Source organism: Chiloscyllium plagiosum, unplaced genomic scaffold (genome assembly GCF_037043375.1).
Source record: "Chiloscyllium plagiosum isolate Xiang-an unplaced genomic scaffold, Cpla_swu_hap1 HiC_scaffold_9, whole genome shotgun sequence".
Lineage (NCBI taxonomy): Eukaryota > Metazoa > Chordata > Chondrichthyes > Orectolobiformes > Hemiscylliidae > Chiloscyllium > Chiloscyllium plagiosum.
Window position 1 is genome coordinate 27,351,265 of NW_028270147.1, and position 26,248 is coordinate 27,377,512.

At 40.7% G+C, this 26,248-nt stretch overlaps 1 protein-coding gene across 5 annotated transcripts in view; it reads right to left on the reverse strand.

Annotated features, from left to right (window-relative positions):
- The window catches only part of frrs1b (ferric-chelate reductase 1b), a 57,924-nt gene that overhangs the window by 7,963 nt on the left and 23,713 nt on the right, over nucleotides 1–26,248 (reverse strand). For 4 of the 5 annotated variants that reach the window (XM_043698891.2, XM_087990499.1, XM_043698890.2 and 1 more), the window contains exons 7-11: nucleotides 23,776–23,874; nucleotides 21,396–21,543; nucleotides 16,165–16,278; nucleotides 4,529–4,644; nucleotides 2,219–2,305 (exon numbers count right to left, since the gene is read on the reverse strand). In XM_043698891.2, the coding sequence (XP_043554826.2) occupies nucleotides 2,219–2,305; nucleotides 4,529–4,644; nucleotides 16,165–16,278; nucleotides 21,396–21,543; nucleotides 23,776–23,874 (564 nt within the window). The remainder of the gene's footprint in view (nucleotides 1–2,218; nucleotides 2,306–4,528; nucleotides 4,645–16,164; nucleotides 16,279–21,395; nucleotides 21,544–23,775; nucleotides 23,875–26,248) is intronic. The other variant, XM_087990500.1, reaches the window with a different exon arrangement.

The following is a 26,248-nucleotide window of genomic DNA, read 5'->3' on the forward strand; positions in this document are numbered from 1 at the left end:
AATTTGCACATTCTCCCTGTGTCATCATGGGTTTCTTCCGGTGCTCCGATTTCCTCCCACAGTCTAAAAATGTGCAGGTGAAGCGGATTGGCTATGCTATAGTGTCCATAGATATGCAGGCTGGGTAGATTAGCAAAGGGAAAAACAGGGTTACAGTGATAGGGAAAATGGGGTGGATTTGGATGGAATGCTCTTTGGAGGGTCAATGTGGACCTGATGGGCTGAATGGCCTCTTTCCGCACTGTAGGGATTCTATGAAAAGTGTTATCTAGCTTATTCAGTCGACATAGAATTAAATATGCAAGCACTTAACAAAACAAAACTTAAGTTTTGTTTCTGTCTTTGAAAAGGTTGTCACTGTATTTGATTACAGGTAATAGAATGAGAGGGGGATGAGTGGGAAAATTTTCATGAATCAAGATTTTGTAATAAAGGCTAATGAATATTCCAAGTTGGAAACTGTGCAATTTTATATTAACAGATGTTCTTACAACGTTCAAAATAATGCCCAATGGCCTTGAAATGGGATCATGAAAGCCCTATTTTTCAGGTGCTACATATCCTCCTGTCCACAAAATGGCAGTTGTACATCTCTATGACATCTACATTTGTGGCTGAGAGTGCCATGTGCCAGATTGGACAAAAAAAGGGGCTTTAGACTCCTTACATATGCATTCTTGCAGCAACGTTAGTTCTCCTTGAGGGAGTTAAGACTGCAAGCACTCAACAAAGAGCTAACACTAAAGATTGCTTGCAAAATAAAACAAGTTACTTTGCTATGCAGCACTATTCCAGTCATTATCACTGTCAATTAGTGACATGATTAATATTTTGCTTTTATTTGACTGATTAATATTTGACGAAGAGAAGTTGCAGAAAACACTGGCACCTACAGAAATATATCACTGCAATGAATCAGTGCTTCTCGTGAAAGAATTAAAAAATCGTGAAGAAAATAGGTTGTAATTGTGCTGCAACACCAGGGGGAAGCACATCTCCACATGCAAAGTCAATCTGTGACTGTATAAGTTTTTTAATGTTCAGCCCTGTTTTCTGTCACTCAATTATGCAGGTACATAAAACAAGTTGGTGGCTTATCGTGGTCTCTCATAAACAGGCAGACAGCAAATAATTTAATGCCCATTCAAATGTTTTTACAAGTAATGACTGCAAGATGCCTGGGAGTGATTTGTATATTTTTTTCTCCTCAACAACCAACTAGTGCTGTTAACTGTGGAGTCTGACCATTGTTAAAAAAAGTCAATGAAATAATATTTATTTTTAAAAATCACCACCCAAGCAGAGACTGAAATCATGATCCAGAATCCTATTACTAGACTGTACAGGAACTAGCTGCACAAAACATTTCCAACTTGACTTGTTCAAACAGATCTTATTTATTTATCAAATATTGTTTAGATTCCAGACACACTAAACTGGCCTTTTTCCCATTCTAAACTGATTTAGGTGAAAAATGCCACACACCCACCATCTTAGTAAGAGGATATGCGTTTGTTCCACTGGTGCAGTTATAGGCTAAGCACACACATGCATGATTACTGACATCTTTCTGGTCAGTGGCGAGAGTTATAGTCAAAAAGTAAGATGCCCAGTTCTGAAAAAGAGCTTCAAATGGGAACTACAGAGGCAACTCTGCATCGTTCAGTTGTGAAAGTGTGAAGTAAATTAAAAACAGCACTGTATGAAGAAACCATGTAATTTCATGATAAACCTTGAGATTTCCCTCCCTAAAATTCTTTGCCTTTCTCCCCCTCCACTGTCACGGCACTACTACTTCTTTGACTAAACTTTTCAGTTTCATACCTTCTTATATAGCTTGGTTCAGGCTTAGATTAATAGCACTCTCCTGTGAATATCTTGGGACATTTTGCTATAGAGAAGGTGCTGTGTGATTGCAAGCTGTAGATGAATAGCAGGCAAAGTGCAGAATCCTTGTAATGGGAAAGTATTCCAGCTAAAGGCTGATTCAGGAAAGTACACTAAACTCATGGACTTGGCATCCCTTTCTGTTTACCTTTTAATATAATCTGAATAAATCAAATTAACTCATACAATGCACTTATTTTCTTATTTGTCAAGCTAACTTGCTTTGTTTCATCTTCAGCTCAATTCCAGTTGCTTTGTTTGCATTATTTCTATCAAGAAAAGGGAATTATTTTCCATTTTTCACTACGAAGACTAACAAATGTCAACTTACATAGCTCCAGGCTCCCCTGTACAGAAAAGGAAGAATAAAGGCAAGACATGTTAGCAACACCGTGGTTGCCATGAGCATCCAATGTACCTTAAACAAGAAAGATAAAAACACAAGTCAAAAGTTGCAACAAGCACTTTGCATTTTACCAACTGTGACTCAAAATTAGCTGTTTCAATACTTGATTATTCATCTGCATGATTAGATTACTTATAGAATGGAAACAGGCCCTTCGGCCCAACAAGTCCACACCGACCCTCCGAAGAGCAACCCACCCAGACCCATTCCCCTACATCTAACACTGCAGGCAATTTAGCATGGCCATTCACCTAACCTGCACATTTTTGGACTGTTGGAGGAAACCAGAGCACCCGGAGGAACCCCACGCGGACACGGGGAGAATGTGCAAACTCCACACAGACAGTTGCCTGAGGCAGGAATTGAACCTGGGTCTCTGTGCCACCGTGCTGCCGCACTGTGCATGTTCAGAACCGATATGGGTATCAGTAACCATACACAGTACCACTTAGTGAATCATCAACGTCAGCACTATCAAAACATGTTAGTCTACTACAGTTAGAACATAGATTTTGTTTTGAATATACAGCTACTTTTACTGTTAAACCAAATTGAATCCTGATGTATTAATAACACCTCAAAGTGGCAAACCTTCCATTCTGGCCAATACCTGTTAGTGTTGAGAAACCCAAAGCCTATGGTCCAAAGAACTACCAAATCTGACAAAAGTCTGATCACATGCATTGAAAGCAGCAGTTCAGCAATGTCTACCCAGGCCTTTCACCAGCTAAAAATTGCAAGAAGAAGGAAATTTTGAAATTTGTAACAAAAGGCTACTCAGGCTGTTCATCCATATTCAAGAATCCTTCACTCAGCCACCTATATATTTTACAATTGTAAAAATGGTAATTCTAGTGAAGAGTTGTTGTCCTACTTTATCCACCACCAAGAAACTGTTAATAGGAAGTTCAAAAACACAACTATAGCAGTTTGACTCAGCAATCATTCATGCAATTTGAAGGGATCTTGTGGCACAGCAGTAGTGCCCCATCCTCTGAGCCAGGAGGCCTGCATTCATGACCCATTTGATCCAGAGCTGTTTAATAATATCTCTGAACAAGTTGATTTGAAAATACCAACAAGCAATTTGAATCTGTAGTCAATAACACAGAAGAGGGGCTTTCACTAAACTTTGGTGTTGTACCGTGACTTGCACAGTTGTGATTGGTTAAAGTTAAGTGTAACATCAAGCAGTCAGATGCAATCGGGAGTACCAGGGCAATTTACAGTTTGCATTCTCTCCTTAACACCAATTGCTGTGCAAATTTAAATAATAGAAACATATTTTCAAACTTGTTCAACTGTTTTGTGCATATTCATGCCTGTGTCCATAGCATAGAAACTTCTTAAGGGTTAGAACCAATATTGCTTACAAGAGTACTTTTGATCAACCAACGTCAAAAGTACAGTGCCACACTGTACTATCCAGATTTAATGCACTATCTCAAGTGAAAGTTGTACTACAGGACAAGTTCACTTTTTAAAGTATTGTAAACACGAATGTATAAATTAGTATTAATATGTTTATATTAACAGATGGAGCAAATAAAAATTAATGGTCAAGTGCAGAGTTTTGAAAACAATGTCAATTATATCTATCTCTATCATTATAAAACTATGTTTGCGAGTTGCTCTGACATGAAGAGATTATGAGCTGTATCATGCTGGAAAAATAACATTGCATCGACAGAATACATCATTACTAATATGCACGTTCACCATAAAATTCATAGTGAAGAGATACACTGCAAATTATAAACCTTCAAAACCTACTGGCTGATTACTGTTTACATAAACAGAATCTTGTCCTTAACGTCCCTGTTATTTTGTAAGAACTTCCTGGACTTGCACATTAAACACAATGCAAACTGAAAGCTGGAAGTGAACAGCGCTACCTTCTTAACAACGTGATCATTGTAATTGAATGCCAACCAATGTCAATACCCCAAAAAAGGAAACCTCAATTCAATTGTTCAAAATCATTCTTACCCATGTAATTTGTTACTAGAGATTCTATGAATGTCAAATTATGGTTGTATAAAATGTTTTCTTTGTCTCTTTTTTCTCCCTTTTTATTTTTCTTTCCCTTTATTTATCTTTTTATACCTAATGCAACATGCAATCATTCACCTTCTCCATTGTTTCTCTTGTTTCTTTCCATAATATTCACAATTTGCTACAGTTGAATTTAAACCTGCATTAACCATATATTATTGATGTAGCACTGAAACTTACCTGAAACCAAACCTTTTTGCCCAGCAGTGTGCTGAATGGCCATACAGGTTTAAAGAAGCGAGCTATAATGACACCAATGTTGGCTGTAGTCACCCAAGCAATAAACATTAATGCTCCTAAGGATTAAAATATTAAAATGAATTATCATGACAAACTGGAATAAAGTATAAATTCTCCATTAGATTAAACCAGAAAAGGCTTACAGTTTTTTGTATCCTTTCGAAGGCACACTCACAAAAGGAATTGCAAAATAATTTATAATTTATTGATTGAATACTTGAACACACTGCATCCAAATGATTGTGGGTTGCTTAAGTCGTTTTAAGACAAACACTACAATCAATATAAAATTCAGTAGAGCAGGATCAGCTTCTGGTAAAACAAGAAATCATCATACAATGAAATAACATCAGGTGGCTGTGGAGCAGCACTCTGAAAGCTAGTGCTTCCAAATAAACCTGTTGGATTATAACCTGGCATTGTGTGATTCTTAACTTTGTACACCCCAATCCAAGACCGACACCTTGAAATCTTGAAATAACAACACTGGGCTATCTGCATGGTGACTACCAAAAGCAGCAGGTTTTAGATAATGCTCCATGACTGCACCATACGAACAAGAAATAAGAGTAGGCTACTTGGTCCTCCTAGCCTATTCCACAACTACAGATCAAAGCTAGGCACTAGAGCTCCAGCTGTCAAGAAGGGTAGTGGAGAAGGTGAATCATGAACATCCCCATCTTGAATCATGTTGAAGCCCAGGTGGTGAAGGAAACAGAATTGGTTGAAATATTTGTAAGCAATTGTTGTAAACAGTGTCTCATATGGCTGATATTACTCAACCTCTCCTAAGATCTTCATCGTTATAGCTGCTATTGCCTTAGCCTATTCACTTCACATCATGTGGCATTACCATGTCACTGAGTAACCTGGATATAACATAGCCTGATAACTGCTGCACACCAAAACTAGCCACCCACCAAACCAACAATTTTTCCAATGCATCTAAGTAACAAGAAGCTAGTCAAATTTAACTTAATTAATCATCACAATATCATTCTTTTTTAACTGGCAAATGACATATGGAGTTGAAAGTCATAATTAATAAATAAATAAGTAAATAATGTTACAAGCGTTGTAAGGACCAATAACTTTTAAAAGAGGGTTTTAGTTCTGTGACTTAAATTAATTGCATGCTAAAATTTCAATTTTAAAATTTAAGTCAATCTTGACTAAACATGAATCAGTAGACAATTCTGACTCAGCTACAAAAGGCATACTTCATTAGCGTTTTATCATACTCAAAAAAACCTCTGCCGCATTTATATATTGCACTGAGCTCTCAGCTGAATCATATTCTTTACAGGGACCAGTCCAAAATCACCCTCAGCTTCTAACAGGTCAATTTTGCCCATTTCTTGGAGTCATAATACCTAGAGACCTTCCAAGGCCTTTCTTCTGAGTCAGTTATGAGGAATACTGAACTGAGCTCAGAAGCATGGCTCATTCAAGTGATTCCATCCCCTGACCATGCCAGTGTACTTGCATTGTCATAGTGTTCTCATTGACATTGATAGCTAATAATTAAAAAAAAACTTTTTCTGACCCCAGAAGCTGCTGTTTCTGGCTCTCGCACTCTCCCTTTGAATATGAACATGTCCAAGTAGGGGAAGATGGTGCAGAGGAGAGGTATCCTCTACCCAGAGAACTGGCAGAGGAAACCACAGTGTGAAAACTTTACAAAAACAGAAATTGCTGGAAAACCTCAGCATGTCTGACAGCATCTATGAAGAGAAATCAGAGTCAATGTTTCAGGTCCAGTGACCCTTCTTCAGAACACCACCCATGTCTGGGTTGTCTCCACAGTGCCGTAGAAAGGCCAGCATTGCTGTAAGAAAGTCAACAACCTTCTCCATTCTACAACTGAATATAATATTCTTATTCCTGCCACCTCGCACTCACTCTATCTTTGCTCATGTACTGACTTCCCAGCAAAGCACATGGATGATCACTCTCACTACCGACTACAATACCTTCACCCATTCACCTACCCCAACTGACCACACCACTAACCCTGCAAGCCCACTGCACTGCCTCCTCACTCCCGCATGTGATGGTTCTGTGCCTTTAAGAGAGATGTGTTCTGTGCTGTTTCTCTTGAAGAGAGGAGTTGCCACAATGGTGTTTGAATAACTCTTTCAGACAGGCAGCTGGTGAACAGCTTTTGAGTTCTTACTATGTTTTAAATGAGACAAAAGAATCATAAGTATGTGTGGTCAGGGCTCACACAGACCCAGGATGGTTTTTAGTTTGGCTTTCAGTTAGTTAAGGTTTGCTGGCTGCTCTTCTCTGCTGCTAGATTCTTAGACAATGTGGCTTCTTCTTAAAAATCAAAAGTGGCAGATTGTTTCTTTCTTGTGGACTGGAAAGAGACAGCACGTGACACTGTTAACTGTTTTACTGAATTGCATTTTTGTCAAAGGGTGTGTTAGTTAGCTGCTGCCTATATTGGAACAGTTGATGATTAGTGGTTACATTGTACATTACCTTCAAAGGTGTGGCACTGGAAAAGCACAGCAGGTCAGGCAGCATCCGAGGAGCAGGAGAGTCGATGATTCGAGTGTAAGCCCTTCATTGGGAATCTCCTGCTCCTAGAATGCTGCCTGACATGCTGTGTTTTCCCAACACCACACTTTTGACTCTGATCTCCAGCATCTGCAGTCCTCACTTTCTTCTTGTACATTACCTTTTTAAGTGTTTCAATAGAGTTAGTTATGTCGATTTTTCTTTGTAGTTTAACTGTATTGTCAGATTAAAGTGTGTTTTGATTAAAGCCCAGTGGACCAATTGAATCACATCTAGAACATGCCTCCCTACCTGCCTTTAAATAATTGTACAAGATATGGTCTAGGCTATCTCCTGACAATACATGGGGGGAGTAGGGGTCTGGTCTGGTCACTACCTTTCTACTACCTGCACTGTGCCACCTACTTTTACCTCACTCAATCCCTCTCTTTCTCTCATTAAAGGAGAAGACAGCTGAAAATAGGGCAGAGCAAGACCTTAGGGGTGGGGCAAATGGGGGCAACATTCACCATGGATGAGCTTCGTCCTGCACTACTGCCTTCCCAGTCATGCTTTATCATATCCCCCTCCTTTCAGATTCTGTTGCCCCATTCACAGTTGTAATTCTTCCTTCCCCGTGTGTCTGGCTCCCAGTCATGAAGACTAACTTGCCGAGTCTCATTCCCATGTCAACAATCATTCCTTGATCTCACCTCATCCCTTTACTCTTGAGTTTCTGTGGATGGACCCAATGGGCTGACCCGCCCAACCACTTCGGTAACTTAAACCAAAGGCCCTGGAGATGTGTTCAGACCCCCAACTCACAGTTGCGCATCTCCCTACCGTATTATAGTCCTAACCCCCAGACTGACTGCTACAGAGCCATTGCAACACACTCCTTCTTGACATACACTCTTTTGTCTGAGGACTACTGACCAGCAAGGAAAGTTGCCTGGTTATGCAGCTACACTGGCTGGCATAGCAAGACGAGGCATGAATGGGCAAGCTAAATGAACAAATGAGCAGCCCTGAGATGGTCCAATTCTGCAACTGAGTGCCTGTCCCTGCATGCAAAGTATCTCTACTACAGCCTTTCAATATTAGTTGTGAGTGCACCCTGTAATGCAAGTCTGTGCTTCCAGAGCACATTGCCAGTACATCAGAGAGGTACCATGGTGGTCATAATGGGTTTTTAGATACTGCATGACAATGTTTGTGGATGAGGGGTACATGCAGATAGCGCCAGTGTATCATGCTCTGGACTGCAGTTTGTTCTTATGCAAGATGGAGCTAGCAGTGAGCACAGTCTTACTGATACAAAACAAACAGTTTCAAGAAAAAAATCCCTTTATAAAAGCAAATACTTCATTGAAGAATTAGGGGCTTTTGTAAATACAATTTTGAATCAACCTGTTTATACACATCCCGGAATAGGTAAGTCTCCAGTTTAAATCTTCTGGCCCAAAGTACAGACTCTATTGCTGGGCCACAAGACCCATTTCCTCTCATATATTATGTCAATAATTATTTCAGTCAAGTATGTAAATTATCAATAAACATTTTCATGTGATAAGCAAATAGAGTTATCCATCAGTTGCCAGCACATTGTGAAAATGAGCTTTTGGGATATAAGCCATGCAGCACAAATTCTATAATGGTTTTATGTAACCAGGCACTCTCAAATGATCAGCTCTTGTACTTTAATCTACACTTTGTTTTACGCTTTTGTGATAACATTGCATGGGTGGGGGGTGGCGGGGAATGCCTCAATGAGTTAATTGAATTTTGATTCACAAACATGCTTTTTTCACTGTCACAAAAATTCCCTTACATATCCCAAAGGGTACCTCATCTCTACCAAAGGTGACTTGGGACCAGAGCCAAAAAGATACCTTAACTTTCCAAAAGGAGATGGGTATAAAACATTTCTCCAGTTCACTGCCTAATACCCTTTCACCCTCACATACCTCCTCCACCACCTGTGTAACTGAATATCCCCATGCCCTGCATATACTTATACCAATTTAGTGCCCACTGCCATCCACACCCTTCCCCCTTCATGCCAATTCATCGAGTATCCTGGATGACTACAATTTCAACAATAAATAAAAAAAATCCGCAAAACACATTGGAGAAACAATACAGTTCTATTACTTACATTTCTGTACTGCAGACTCCATTTATAGAGATAGGCATTATCTTTCATAATTTTTTAGATTCAATAGTGGGAATTGGGCTTTGCCAGCTAAGCCAACAATTATTGTTCATCTCAATTTGTCCTGAGGAATGTGGTAGTGATCTGCCTTCTTGAACCATGGTAGTCCATGTAGTGCAGTTAGTGATGGAGTTCCAGGATTTTGACCCAACGACAGTTAGGATGGTGCCTGGCTTGGACAGGAACCTGTAAGTGGTGGTGTTCCTATATATCTGCTGCCCTTGTCAGTCTACATTCTGTCTGAGGTGAATTGCTGAACTGTATCATGTAGGTGGTACACACTGCTGTACTATACATCAGTAATGGAGGGAATGAATGTTGAACATTTGTGGATCGTGTGCCAATCAAGTTGACCGCTTTCCTCTCAAAAGTGTTGAGCTTCTTTTGTGTTGTTGGGGTTGTACTCAGCCAAGCAAGTGGAGAGTATTTCACCACACTTTTGACTTGTTGCTTTATAAGTAGTAGGAAAGTTTTGAAGAGTCAGCCGGTGAGTTATTTATCACAGAATTCCCAGCCTCTGGCCCACTTTTGGCGCCAAATTGTTTATGCAAATAGACAAATTCTGGTCAATGGTAACTTCCATATTTTGAAACTTCTGGTCACTTCTTCAGGGATCAACACTTCTAGTCTGTTTTTGACACTTCTTGACTGGACTTGAGACCTTAGACAATTTCAAGGGTTTTATGCATCATTTACAAACTTCTCCACAGTTAGGTATCCAAAGCAGCACCCAATCAGCCCCACGACCAACCCCTACCACCAGAGGATATCTGATCCCCACTTCCAACAGACACCAGAGAGCACAATGCCCAAAGGGTTGCTGATCCCCACTCCCAAGGTGGGACCACATCTGTAGGCGTCTGTCCGCTCTCCTGGCTATAAAAATAAAATGCATGTAGGACAGACCTGCTGTGCGTGGTCTACTCTCTACACTCATGATTCCAGACACGAGGGACTCCAAAATCCAATTTCTGTGTAGATAGTTATTTAAATGACCAGCAGCTTCTAGGAATTATGCATGCCTGAACGCCAATCCACCCACAATCCTGCCCCTGAAAAAAAAAGACGCTGAGTCTGGGGACAACAGTTGTAATTCTGGACAAATTCCAGCATTTTCAATATAGCAGACACATTCTCTGTCCAGGGGAAAAGTGATGCCTTTGTGTTTGTCTTTATGGAGATAGATACTAAAATCCTCCCAGTAATAATTGAAAATCTAGGGTCTAGCATAAATGATGAACTGCACCATGTTAATACCAGCAAAAAAAAGTGGTACTGGAGAATTTAACAGAAATTAAAATTGATAAATCCCCTGGTTCTGATTATCAATATCCCAATGCTGTAAGAGGTAACTTGAAAGATAATGTGTTAATAGTCATCTTTGCTGAAAATGTGTTGCTGGAAAAGCGCAGCAGGTCAGGCAGCATCCAAGGAACAGGAGAATCGACGTTTCGGGCATGAGCCCTTCTTCAGGAAGCCCTTCTTCGGGGTCATGCCCAAAACGTCGATTCTCCTGCTCCTTGGATGCTGCCTGACTTGCTGCGCTTTTCCAGCAACACATTTTCAGCTCTGATCTCCAGCATCTGCAGTCCTCACTTTCTCCTGATAGTCATCTTTCCAAATCCTAAACTCTGGAATTATGAGAGCAGATCAGACGATGGCAAATGTAAACCTAATTTTATGTTGAAAGGAGAAAGAACATAGGAAACTAGATACTCTCTACCCTAACATCAATCATAAGGAAAATACCAGAACCTACAATAAAGGATGCAATAACAGGACATTATGATAGGGTTTGAAAAGTCATCCTAGAGTTATGAAAGGGAAATTATAGTCAACTAACATGTTGGAGTTTTTGAGGATGCAGCTGGCATAATAGATAAGCGAAAAGTGTTGGATATGGAATACTTAAGATTGTCAGAATACCATACATATGGTTAGCAAACAAATTGAGAGCACATGGAATTACAGCAAATATACTGACATGGACTGAGAATTGGCAAATGGTCAGAATATGGAGAGTGTGAACAAATGGGTCATTTTAGGTTGGCAGGATGAAACAAATGGGGCACCACAAAGATCAAGCATTTGAACCTTAGTTATTCACAAATTATATCAATGATTTGGGTATGGGGATTAGAGTCATAGAGATGTACAGCACGGAAACAGACCCTTCGGTCCAATTCATCTATTCCGACTAGATATCCCAACCCACTCCAGTCCCACCTTCCAACACCCGGCCTATATCCCTCCAAACCCTTCCTATTCATATACCCATCCAGATGCCTTTTAAATGTTGCAATTGTACTAGCCTCCACCACTTCCTCTGGCAGCTCATTCCATTCACGTACCACCCTCTGAGTGAAAAGGTTGCCTCTTAGGTCTCTTTTATATCTTTCCTCTCTTACCCTAAACCTATGCCCTCTAGTTCTGGTCTCGTCCACCACAGTGAAAAGACTTTGTCTACTTACCCCTCATGATTTTATAAACTGCTGTTAGGTCACCTCTCAGCCTCCAACGCTCCAGAGAAAACAGCCCTAGCCTATTCAACCTCTCCCTATAGCTCAAATCCTCCAACTCTGGCAACATCCTTGTAAATCTTTTCTGAACCCTTTCCAGTTTCACAACATCTTTCCAATAGGAAGGAGACTAGGACTGCACGCAATATTCCAACAATGGCCTAACCAATGTCCTGGACAGCCGCAACATGACCTCCCTACTCCTGTACTCAATACTCTGACCAATAAAGGAAAGCATACCAAGTGCCTTCTTCAATATCCTATCTACCTGTGACTCCACTTTCAAGGAGCTATGAACCTTCACTCCACAGTCTCTTTGTTCAGCAACACACCCTAAGACATTACCATTAAGTGTATAAGTCCTGCTAAGATTTGCTTTCCCAAAATACAGCACCTCACATTTATCTGAATTAAACTTCACCTGTCACTTCTCAGCCCATTAGCCTACCTGATCAAGATCCCGTTGTAATCTAAGGTAACTTTCTTCGATGTCCACTACACCTCGGATTTTGGTGTCATCTGCAAACTTACTAACAATACCTCTTATGCTCCCATCCAAATCATTTATATAAATGATGAAAAGTAGTGGACCCAGCACCGATCCTTGTGGCACTCCAATGGTCACAGGCCTCCAGTCTGAAAAACAACCCTCCACCACCACCCTCTGTCTTCTACCTTTGAGCCAGTTCTGTATCCAAATGGCTAGTTCTCCCTGTACTCCATGAGATCTAATCTTGCTAATCAGTTTCCCATGGGGAACCTTGTCAAATGCCTTTCTGAAATCCATATAGATCACATATACTGCTCTGCCCTCATCAATCCTCTTTTTTACTTCTTCAAAAAACTCAATCAAGTTTGTGAGACATGATTTCCCACATGTAAAGCCATGTTGACTATTCCTAACCAGTCCTTGTCTTTCCAAATACATGTACATCCTGTCCCTCAGGATTCCCTCTAACAACCTGCTCACCACCAACATCAGGCTCACTGGTCTATAGTTCCCTGGCTTGTCTTTACCACCCTTCTTAAACAGTGACACCACATTTGCCAACCTTCAGTCTTCTGGCACCTCATCTGTGACTATCGATTATACAAATATCTCAGTAAGAGGCCCAGCAATCACTTGCCTAGTTTTCCACAGAGTTTTAGGGTACACCTGATCAGGTCCTGGGGATTTATCCACTTTTATGTGTTTCAAGACATTCAGCACTTCCTCCTCTGTAATATAGACATTTTTCAAGATGTCACCATCTATTTCCCTACATTCTATATCTTCCATGTCCTTTTCCACAGTAAATACTGATGCAAAATACTCATTTAGTATCTGTCCCATCTCCTGCGGCTCCACACAAAGGCCGCCTTGTTGAACTTTGAGGGGCCCTATTCTCTCCCTTGTTACCCTTTTGTCCTTTATGTATTTGTAAAAACCCTTTGGATTCTCCTTAACTCTATTTGCCAAAGTGATCTTATGTCCCCTTTCTGCTGTCCTGATTTCTCTCTTAAGTATACACCTACTGCCTTTATACTCTTCTAAGAAGTCACTCAATCTGTCCTGTCTATACCGGACATATGCTTCCTTCTTTTTTTTAACCAAACCCAGTCATCCAGTATTCCCTATACCTACCAGCCTTTCCTTTCAGCCTTTCAGTCCTTTCTGGACTCTTGTTATCTCATTTCTGAAGGCTTCCCATTTTCCAGCCTTCCCTTTACCTGCGAACATTTGTGCCCAATCAGCTTTTGAAAGTTCTTGCCTAATACCATCAAAATTGGCCTTCCTCCAATTTAAAACTTCAACTTCAACTTTTCCATCACAACTTTAAATCTAATAGAATTATGGTCGCTGGTCCTAAAGTGCTCCTCCATTGACCTCCAGTGCTCCTCAGTCACCTGCCCTGCCTTATTTCCCAAAAGTAGGTCAAGTTCTGCACCTTCTCTGGTAGTTACAGCCACATACTAAATCAAAATATTTTCTTGTACATACTTAACAAATTCCTCTCTATCTCAACCCTTAACTCTATGGCAGTCACAGTCTATATTTGGAAAGTTAAAATCCCCTAACATAACCCACCCTATTATTCTTACAGATAACTGAGATCTTACAAATGTGTTTCTCAATTTCCCTCTGACTATTAGGGGGTCTATAATATAATCCCAGTAAGGTGATCATTCCACCCAAATATTTCCAAGTTTGCAGTAAGTAGAAATGTGAGTTGTGAGGAAACTGAAATTAGAGATTTGAAGAGGTTTGAAGAGTGAGCAAAAATTTGCCAGATGGAATACAATGTGGAGAAATGTGAGTTTATCTGCTCTGATAGGAAAAACAAAAATACAGTATATTTATAACTGGTGAAAAACTGAGAAGTGTTGAACTACAAAAGGACTTGAATTTTCTTATTCATGAGCCACTGCATGCTAATATATAGGAATTGTAAATAATTTTTCAATTCATTTGTGGGATGTGGGCATCACTGGCTGGCCAAGCATTTATGGTCCATCCCTAGTTGCCCTTGAGAAGGTGGTGGTGAGCTGCCTTCTTGAACCACTGCAGTTCACCTGCTGTGGTTTGACCCACAGTGCCGTTAGGGAGGAAATTCCAGGATTTTGACCCAGCGACAGTGAAGGAACAGCAATATATTTCCAAGTCAGGATGGTGAGTGACTTGGAGGGGAACATTAAGATGGCAATGTTCCCGTGTATCTGCTGCCCTTGTCCTTCTTTATGGAAATGGTCATGCATTTGGAAGGTGCTGTCTGAGGATCTTTGGTGAATTTCCGCAGTGGACCTTGTAGATAGTATACACTGCTGATCCTGAGAATCAGTGTTGGAGGAAATGGATGCTTATGGATGTAGTGCCAATAACATGGGTTGCTTTATCCTGGATGCTGTTAAATTTCTTGAGTGTTGTTGGGGCTGCACTCATCCAGGCAATGGACAGGCTTTGGGGAATCAGGAGATGAATTATTTGTCCCAATATTCCTAGCCTCTGACCTGTTCTTGTAGTCACAAAAGAAAAAAAAATGCCTTTATTACAAGAGGATTTGAGAAAAGAAACAAAGTTATCTCACTATACTTAGAGAGAATACTAGTGAGACCACTTTTGGAGTTTTGGTCTCCTTACCTCCGGAAAAATATACAAAATTTAAAGGCAGTACAATGAAGGTTCACCGAAAACCAATGGGTTGGAAGGATGGATGCTGAAATAGTGTCGGTCTACATTCTCTGATGTTTAGAGGAATGAAGGGTGATCTCATTCAAGCCCTCAAAATTCTTACAGGAATTGACAAGGGACATGCAGGAAGGAATTTCCCTGGATTTGGCAGCAAGGGTAGTTGCGGGGAGGGGGCAAAAACCAGGATATACAGCCTCAGAATAAAAACCAGGACATTTAGAACTGAGATAAGGAGGAATTCCTTCAGAGGTTGCTGAATCTTTGGAACTGTCTGTGCCAGAAGGCTGTTGAGATTCAGTTGTTAGATATGTTCAAAACGGAGATTGATACATTTCTACTTGGCATAAAATCAAAGGATTGTGCAGGAATTTGGTGTTGAAGTAGAAGATCAGTCCTGATATCATTGATTGGTGGACTGTGCTTAATGGACTAAATGGCCAACTTCTGTTCCTTTGTTCTTACGTTCTCGTCTCCTATTCCAGGATAGCTCACTTCAGACAAACAAAAAACTGTGGATCCTGGGAATCAGAAATAAAAAACAGAAATTGCTGGAAAATCTCAGCAGGCCTGGTAGAATCTGTGAAGAGAAAGCTCACTTGCAGGGGTTTCAGGTGAGATCATCTCTCGGGTTCTCTGAAAATGACCTTGAAACATTCTGTTGAAGCAGGCAGAACTCACTCTATAAGACTCATCTGGGGCCTGTTAATCAGAACCTTGAAGGGCATAACTCCAGTGTCATAAATGCTTCAGTGACCCGTTATCGTGAGGTGAATTAAATGTTTTTATTCTTCAACCTGTTTATTCTTTTCAGTAGCAGAGGGCTCACCCCACCAGAACACTCCCAAAGCCCTTAACCTGACAAAAGTGGTCACCTTTGAATGAGGACACATGGTTTTTTTTTAAAGGTACAAAAATGCACATCTATGCATGAAAGTGGTATGCAACAAGAAATAAATTTTCTTTTGGTTCTGATAATCTATACCCCAATCTCCGAAGAGGCATATACATGTAAAAAGGCCACACAAAAATGGTATAGGGCCATAGAAGCCAAGGAAAATTGTATTGCATGTAATAAAAGGCAAAATTCAGTGTTTGACAACCCAATTTTCACTGCAAATGAGAGACGAAAATACAGCTTACATTGATCATTTTGGTACAAGTCACTTACCATGAACTTTAATGTACAAGGGAGACCTAGAGCCTGTAAGTTCACGAGGTGATCCATCAAAGTCAACCTTCCCATGTGTGATCAGTGGGTGTTGGTGATGTTTATGAATTCTTCCTTTAATAAAACAAAATTACTAATAGTTGGATCAACAGCAGCAAAATAATTATAGAACTGTTTTCTCATTGATGAGTCAGTAACTACTGTGTGTAGATCTAAGCCACTCAAACTCGGATGCTTCCTATATCAATCTTGCAATGAGTTATTTGATCTTAGCCACTAAATCTTATGAGGAACCATAACTGGTCTCAGTGTAATAGAGTATGGCAGTGTAAGAGGGAAAGAGGAGTGGGCAATCAGATTTCGACTCTCAATTCACATCCCATGAGTGGCACCCTAATAAAAAGTGTAGGTGTGACCATCAGATGAGGACAGGATGTTTGGACCATGAGGAATGGGCACTTGAACCTGTGAAACCATAATTTGCTCGAGTACTTTCAGGACAAGAAATGGAAAGCAATAACATGCATAGATAAATCACAAGGGAAGGGGGATTTCTTCATAATCCTCAGAATTCCAAGAATATCTCTCACTAGCAAATTCAACACAGCTTCACAAACATTCAGAACAGGCAATAAAATTGGGCAATAGTTTATAATTGATCACACCTAACAGGCCATATTTCAGATAGATGTCCCTGTCATGTTGCACACCAGGAACTGTACACGATGATAGTTTTACCATTTTATTAAGAGTATTGGGCCCATTAGCTCCAAGGCAATGCTCAGCTTGTGGACATATGTTAGAACCTAAATCGAGCAAGTGCAGCACACTGGCTATGTCAGTGAAATGGTACTTTTATCTTACTTTTTCAAATCAAGTACAGATGCTGTGTTTCTATTAAAATTTCATTCCCATTTCCTTATCTGAAGGCTCTGCATAATACTGGAGTATAAATCATGGATGATAACAGTTCTGCAATCGCTCACTTGCAGTTATTTACCATTTCTGACAGATGGCACAGTAAATTCTGGCAGAATATTAAAATGTGAAGGATATTACAGCCAGTTTTCATTTTTTTTCCCCCACAATAAATCCTTTCCTTACCCACAGTTCACACCTTCTCAAGAGGAAGGAAGGGTAAGCAATAAATACTGTCATAGCCAGTGACAAAGTGTTGGTCACAATTAATTTATTTCAGTTTAATTTATATTTTATTTTTTTTCTGTATTATGAGTAGGGAAAACAGCTGAAAATATTTCTAGTAACTGCTGGGGAGGGGGTAGGATTTTGGTTGGAGGAGGTATGATGAAAACTTAGAGTCATAGAGTGATAGAGATGTTCAGCATGGAAACAGACCCTTCGATCCAACTCGTCCAGATATCCTAATCTAATCTAGTCCCATTTGCCAGCACCCAGCCCAGATCCCTCCAAACCCTTCCTATTCATATACCCATTCAAATGCCTTTTAAATGCTGTAATTGTACCAGCCTCCACTACTTCCCCTGGCAACTCATTCCATGCATGCACAATCCTCTGTGTGAAAAAGTTGCCCCTTAGTTCTCTTTTATATCTTTCCCCTCTCACCCTAAACCTATGCCCTCTAGTTCTGGACTCCTCCACCCCAGGGAAAAGACTTTGCCTATTTATCCTATCCATCCCCCTCATGATTTTATATAAGGTCACCTCTCAGCCTCCAATGTTCCTGGGGAAACAGCCCCAGCCTGTTCAGCCTCTCCCTACAGCTCAAATCCTCCAACCCCAGCAACATCCTTGTAAATCTTTTCTGAACCCTTTCAAGTTTCACAACATCTTTCCGATAGGAAGGAGACCAGAATTTCATGCAATATTCCAAAAAGTGGCCTAACAAATGCTCTGTATAGCCACAACATGACCTCCCAACCCAATACTCAATACTCCAACCAATAAAGAAAAGCAGACCAAATGCCTTCTGTGAATTGGGGGAGTTGGAAGAGAGATAATGGGTGTTTTATGAACTGGGATTTTGAGAGGACCTCTATGTACTTTTGAAATTGAATGAGTGGAAGAGTTCTTCTGAAGAGAGTGAAGTGTCACCGTGCCAAGGGAAAGTAATTGTGCGACTCGCTTTAGGGATTGTACATATTTGGAAAATCAGTTGAGAATAGATAATCAACAAATTAGCTTCATTTTCTCTATAGTTTTCTACATTTAATACCTCTCTGTGATGAATTTTAAGCTATTCAAGACTCATACTATCTGGGAATGATCTCACATGATTGGGCTTTAGTGTGCACACAAGTCAGAATTCTGACCTGATTTCCTATCTACCTTGGCGATCTACATTGTGAACATCACCGTGAAGTGGAGCAACAAATGTGCATATCAGAAGCACAGCATTGTTGTGCAATGTAACTACCAGAGGCAGAGCAGCACACTACCTATTTGTTGCATATTTATCTGTTAAGCATGAGTATGTCATTGTGCTGCAACCTGCACTTTGCATGGAAAATTATGGAAAAAGTTAAGGCAGGTAGGACTCAACAGAGGGAATTCTAGAACAAGTAACCAGGCAGACAGTTTGGAAAGGGTCAGGAAATAGTAAATAAGGAAACAACTATGAGAAGTGGGTGGGACTAAGAGCATTGTACTTAAATGTGCACAATATATGAAATAAATTAAATAAGCTTGTGGCACAAACTGAAATTGGCAGGTATGATGTTGTGAACATCACAGAGACGTGGCTACAAGGAGATCAGGGTTGGCAACTAAATCTACAAGGATACATGTTGTATTGAAAGGACAGGCAAATGGGCAGTGGGAGCAGGTTGCCTTATTAGTAAGGTGAGAGAGGAAAGATTTAAAAAGGGCCTGAGAGGTAACTTTTTCACGCAGGGAGTGGTGCATGTATGGAACGAGCTGCCCGAGGAAGTGGTGGAGGCTGGTGCAATTACAACATTTAAAAGGCATCTGGCTGGGTGCATGAGTAGGAAGGGTTTAGAAGGATATGGGCCAAATGCTGGCAAATGGGAACTAGGTCAAATTGGGATGTCTGGTCAGCGTGGATGAGTTGCACTGAAGGGTCTGTTTCTGTGCTGTATAATTTTCTGACTCTATGACTCAGTGATGTAGAATAGGAGCCACAGAATCTGTGTGAGGTAGAGTTGAGGAACCGCAAAGGAAAAAAAGACCCTGATGGGATTTATGTACAGGCCTCCGAGCTGTAGGATGTGGGGATGAAAATTAATCAGGAGATAGAAAAGGCATATAAGAAAGGCACTATTACAATATCATGGGGGACTTCAATATGTAGGTGGAGTGGGAAAATCAGGTTGGTAGCAGATCTCAAGAAAGGGAATTTGTGGAATGTCTACGAGATGTCATTTTTGGAGCAGCTTGTGGTGGAGCCCATTAGGGAACAGACAATTTTGGATTTTGAGATGTGTAATGAGGCAGACTTGATTAGGAAGCTTAAGGTGAAGGAACCCGTTGGGGGCAGTGACCATAATATGATAGAATTCACCCTGCAGTTTGAGAGGAATCACTGGTGTTAGGGAGAGTCCCAGGGGATTAGAAAATGCTGAATGTAATGCTATTTTTAAGTAGGGAGACTATTGGTTATTAGCCTGATCTTGGTTGCTTGTAAGATTTTGGAGTCATTATTAAGGATGAGTTTACAGGGCTCTTGGGGAAATGGGGCTGGGTCAGCACAGCTTCATCAAGGGAAGGTCATACCCGACAAATCTATTATAATTCTTTGAGGAGTCAACAAGCAATTTAGATAAACCAGAGGCAGTGAACTTGATCTATTTGGATTTCCAGAAAGGCTTTATAAGGTGCCGCACAGAAGGCTACAATTAAGACCAGAGGCCATTGTGTTAGATGCAAGGTACTGGCATGGATGCAGGATTAGCTGGCTAGCAGAACTCCAAGAGTAAGTAAAAAGAGGTCTTTTTAGTATAGCAGCTGGTTACTAGAAGAATTCTACAGGGTCCATGTTGAGACCAAAGCTATTCACATTATACATTAATGACCTAGACAAAGGAACTGAGCGTATTGTTACTAAGTTTGCAAATGACACAAAGATAGGGGGAGGGACAAGTAGTGTGTTGAAGATGGGGAGGCAGCTGCAGAAGGACTTGGACAGGCTAGGAGAGGGGCAAAGAAGTGGCAGATAGAATACAATGTGGGAAAGTGTAAGGTTATGCATTTTATTCGGAAGAATAGAGGCATAGACTATTTTCTAAATGGAAAAAAAGTTTCAGACTTCTGAAAGGAACTTGGGAGTCCTTGTCCAGGATTCTCTTAAGGTCGACATGTAGGTACAGTTGGCAGTTAGGAAGGCAAATGCAATGTTTGCATTAATTTCAAGAGGGTTAGAATACAAAAACAGAAATGTACTGCTCATGCTGTATAATGCTCTGGTCAGACCCCATGTGGAATATTGTGAGCAGCTTTGGGCCCCATATCTAAGGAAGGATGTTTTGCCATTGAATGGTGTTATGAGGAGGGTTAAGAATGATCCCAGGATGAAGAGCTTGTCATATGAGGCATGGATGAGGACTCTGGGTCCGTACTTGATGGAATTTAGAAGGATAACAGGGGTTATCTGATTTAAACTTACAGAATACTAAGGGACCTGGATAGAGTGGTCATGGAGAAGATGTTTCAACTGGTAGGAGAGATGAGGACCTGAGGGCACAACCTCAGCGTGAAGGAACAACCCTTTGGAACGAAGATGAGGAGGTATTTGTTTAGCCAGAGGATGGCAAATCTGTGGAACTCATTGCCATAGAGGGCTGTGGAGGCCAAGTCATTGAGGGCATTTAGGACAGAGCCAGATAGATTTTTGAAGTGGGAAGGAGTTCAAGAGTTACAGGGAGAAGGTAAGAAAATGGGATTGAGAAACGTATCAACCATGATCAAATGGCAGAACAGACCCAACGGGCCAAATGGCCTAATGCTGCTTCAATATCTTGTGGTTTTATGATCACAGTGATTTTAGGAACACAGTGATAACAGCAGCAAATGTTTGGATGAATCCTGAGGTCTGTCATGGCCAGCTGACTTCACCAGACCTGTCTATGCATGTAGCATGGTTACTTATCAGCCATTGGGCATTTTTGCTTTGAAACACTTCGAAAGCCATTTAGTCCCAGCTATACATAATACCCGACTAATGTCATAATCATTTCTCATCACTATATACAGGACCGAGGTGTTTAATTTACCCTGATAAATAGTATCAAACTCACCATTGTCAGCTCTCCCTTCTGCTAGGAAAACATAATATTTTCTGTCCAGGTCAAAGCGTTCACTGTATTCAGGGAGCCGAATGTTTCTTCTGAATGAACACTGTGTCACCCCATCTTCTAAACTCCAGGACATATCATGAATGGGAACCTGCAATAATTTATTTACTTTCACAATTTCAAATCTGTCACCATTACTTAGCACAATAGGAAAGTAGACAGTGTGGTGCTCGAAAAGCACAGCAGGTCAGGCAGCATCGGAGGGGCAGGAAAATCGACGTTTCAGGTAAAAGCCCATCATCATTCCTGATGAAGGGCTTTTGCCCAAAACGTCGATTTTCCTGCTCCTTAGATGCTGCCTGATCTGCTGTGCTTCTCCAGCACCACATTCTCAAATCTAATCTCCAGCATTTGCAGTCCTCACTTTTGCCTACAATAAGAAAGATACCCATACAATCACATGAAAATTTAGAGAGAAAAGGCTGTGCTTGCTCCTTTCCTTCCCATAAGGTTCACTCAATGGAGAATGCCGGTTTAGTCATTTTATATCTTTCCATCTTTCATCTACTCTCAAATGCCAGTCTGAGGGACACTGACTTCAATGGTAATGGAAACCAGGCTGAATGTAAAACAGACTGCTGCCCAAAGATGAATTACATCTTGCCTCAAATCTTTCTATGAAATATTTTCATAACCTTTTGTCTCTCCTTCACAATCAGTTATGCTCCTTTTAAAGATGCCAATTGATCCTAAACCAACGAATCTACAAGCATTGGAAATAACAGTTTCCCAACCCAAGCCTTTCTGGACTCTTATAAATATAATATAATCCTTTAGTGCTCAAGTTAAGTAACTAGTTGATGTAAATGTAATCCATGCCTTCATTATTTTGGTGAACTCACTAAGTAATGTCTTATTTCTGTTTACCTGTCAGATATTAATAATTAAATGAACAGTCCCCAGTTTTGATTGGTAAAAAAAAACAGAATATGTCTATAGAAATATAGGAAGCTTAAGCACTCGAATGGACCTGGTTAGCCTGGCTGATTTCGGCATCAAAACAGAAAATATAATACAATCTACGTTCATATCCGCCCCCCGCTTTTCACCTCAAATTCTGTAAACTTGGATACATTTTCATTTCTGAGCTTTCTTTCCTCCCAATTTTCTTGGTACCACCTAACAGATTGGTGGGAGAAAGTTCTTTTTATCACCAGGCTGACATACAGAGAACAGGCCACCCAAGTAAAGGACCCTTCCAGGATACCAGTGACCAAAGCCATTTTTAGGCTGCTATTATCCTATGTCTACTAAACATCACAATTAAAAGCAGCAACCCATCTCCTCCTAGTATTGAGCTCAGGGTGGCCAATGTATTTTATAGGATCTTCATGTAATCTTCCTTGTTGCCATATGTCCTGTTCACTGGTTGCCTGAAATGTCATTTGTCCTGTATTGTTCCAGACAGGAACTGAAGAAATTGCTGGCAACTCCTCTTGCAGCTACCTCAGTATTTTTGGTGTCTGCATTAACACTGTGATGCTGTATGTATATGGCCCATTGAGCTCAATCAACCATGAATCTGAAGACAGAAATGCCAGAGTGGAGGAAAGGTGGTTGAATTAAAAAGACAGGAGACTGGAAAAAAATGTCACACTCATGAACTGAGGGGAAATGTTCTGCAATTACCAGTGCTCGATTTCTCCAGAGGCTATCATATCTCGAACAGCAAACAGAGTTTACGAAATGGAAAGAAGAATAAGTAAATCGCGTTTTCATCTGCAAGGAGTGTTGGAGCCTTGGATGATACAAAGGGAAGAAGGTGTTGCAACTCTTGTGTTTGCATGGAAAGGTGCCATAGGAAGGGCAGTGGAATGTTGGAGCAAACTGAAGAGTGAACGAAAGTACCGTGAAGGGAATGTTCTCATAGACATGCTGAAAGGAGAGGGAAGAGGCATCATGTTGCAGGCGGCAGAACTGGCAGAGGAAGATCTGCTGAAGACAGGTGCTAGCATAATGCACGGTTGGGGAAAACAGAACCCTATTATTATTCTGGAAGCAGAGGGAGAGAGAGTGAAATGGACCAGACTTTTTGAGGGTCCTGAAAAGTATAGAGGGTTGGGTGGGGGAGCATCCTCAGTTGAAATAAAAGGAATAAATATCAGAAGCATCTATTTGGAGGATCATCTTTTTGGAGATAGAGTTATTGTGAGAATCCTTACCTACACTTTCTGATCTAAAATATCTTGGTACTGAATCCAATTGAAAGAAGTCTCTGTTCATCTCCAAAACATGCACAGAAACCTTCCACAACAGTTGTATTCAAACAGCTAAACAGATTAATTATAAATGTATTGAGAAAATATAGCATTTTTGTACCTACCTGTGTGTTCAATATTGGATGTGAACGGCCAGTGGAATGAGCTGGATTTATCTGTATGCTTTGATCATTTACAATACACAAATACATGTCATCATTACCCTGGTAACAGAAGATTACTAAGTAAATATAAATCACACCTGCAAATAACCAAGTCCCACTATATCAATATTCTGTCTGATTTATGCATACTGATTTGATAACATTGTTTACTTTTCATTAACAGTATGATATAAGGTTCTACCGCCAACAAATATATTACAGATAAAAACAAAATCTTGAGGAGATTTCCTCAAAAAAAGAGGAACTCAGTAGGACTGGCTGCATCAATCGAGAACAACCGAATTAACATTTTGAGTCCAACATGATCTTTCTTTAGGAATGGAAGGGGCTAGTAAATATTCTTTCATGCTGTTGACAAAAGGGAAGGAGGAATGAGTGGAAAAGCTGGTGAAGGCGCCTAGTGAAAAAGACAAAGGGAGTAGTAATGGTAGTAAAGGAGAGATGTAAATTGTTGCAAATCCGTGCAAAGGTGAAAGTAGGTCCAATTTCCTAAAGGTAAAACTGACATGACACAAACAAGACATGGCCACACAAACAAGACATTGCCAGGGTCAGGAACTTTTGATCAAAATGGAGGTTCGAGGTCATGCTCTGAATTTGTTGAACTCAGTGTTGTGTTCTCAAGATGTACCTAAATGTAAAATGAGAAGTTATTTTTCCAGCATTCAATGAGTTTCATTGAAACCTGTAGCAGACCCAGGATGGAGCTCCTAGCATGGGAACAGGTTGGTTTCTTCAAATAGCAAGCAACTGGAAGGTTGGGGTCATTCCTACAGACAGAGTGGAGGTGTTTCACAAAACGATCACATATCTGTACTTTTGTTTTACCAATATAAAGGAGGTCGCAATGTGAGCAGTGAAAACAGTGAACTGGATTGAAAGAAATACAAATAAAACACTGAAAGGCATCTTTGAATCCTTGGATAGTGAGGGTGGAGGAGGTGAAAGGGCAAGTGTTACTTTTTCGTGATTTTTTTGGGAAGGTGTCATGAGGAGTTGAGGAAGTATTAGAAGTGAGGGAGAATTGCACTAGAGTGTCATGGAGGAATCAGTCCCTGTGGAATACTGATAGTGGAGGTAGGGGAAGTTATGTTTGGCAATAGTGATGTTGTGCTGGAAGTAATGATTGTATAATTGAAAATCACATGGTGTGTGGCCCTGAGGGATGTTGAAAATGCTGGTGCTTCTTGGCATCTCTGCCCTTATCATTCATAGCTGGCACAATTAGGGATTTGAAAAATGCTGCAATGTATCTTGCAGATGGTACACACTGCTGCCACAATTAATCAGTGGTGGAGTGAGTGAATATTGAAGATGATGGACAAGTTGTCAAACAGATATGTTGGTTTATTGGGGATGGTATCAAACCTCTTGAATGTCAGATCTACACCCATCCAGTCAAGTGGACAGTGCCTTGTGGATGTTGGACAGATTTTAGGAGTCAGAAAGTGGGGTGATCATCACAGAATTCCAAGCTTTTAGCCTAATCTTGGTGGGAATGACCTATTGCACCATTACAAACATGCCCTGGCCATGCAACCTCTGATCAGTCCTAACGTAGGACAGCCAGTATGCAATTCATCTTCCATCAGACAGAGGTCAAGTCAAAGACAAGTCAAAAGGTAAATTTTGGAGGGATACCAGAAGCGCTGGAATACTCCAAATGTTTTTCAGGAATCCAGAAAATCTCATCACTGTTGCTTTGCCCAGTTCTTGGGAACAGTGTGGCAACTGCTTGTGTTTCTTTATTTGGAAGCCAGAGGACCCTGACAGTTCTTTCCAAAGACACAAAATGAAATATAATTTCCCTGTGGACTCCCCATTAGCAGCAGACCAGCCCATATGAGACAGTGTGTATTCAGTGCACACTTTACCTATTATGATCCTAAAATTGAAAGTCAATCCCACGTAAGCCCTAGGACTTTGCTTTACATGTTAAATGGTTCTACTCTGAGGCTTAGGTGTACACTTTGGCTACCTAGCAGAAGGTCGAAGGGAAAATAGAAACAGCCCTGCTATCAATAAGAATCAGGCAATAATGATTTCACCATTTGCACATTGGAGGGGAGGTGATGGCCGAGTGGCATTATTGCTAGACTATCAATCTAGAGACCCCAGGTAATGTTCTGGGGACCCCAGATTCAAACCCTGCCAAGGCAGATGCTGGAATTTGCATTCAATAAAAATTCTGTAATTAAGAGTCTGATGATGACTGTGAAATCATTGTTGATTAGGGAAAAGACCCAATCTGGTTCATTCATGTCCTTTTGGGAAGGAAAATGCCATCCCTTCCTAGTCTGGCCTACACCTGACTCAAGACCCACTGCAATGTGGTTGACGCTTAACCACCCTCTGGGCAATTAGAGATGGGCAATAAATACTGGCTGAGCCAGTGATGCCTTCATCCCGTGAA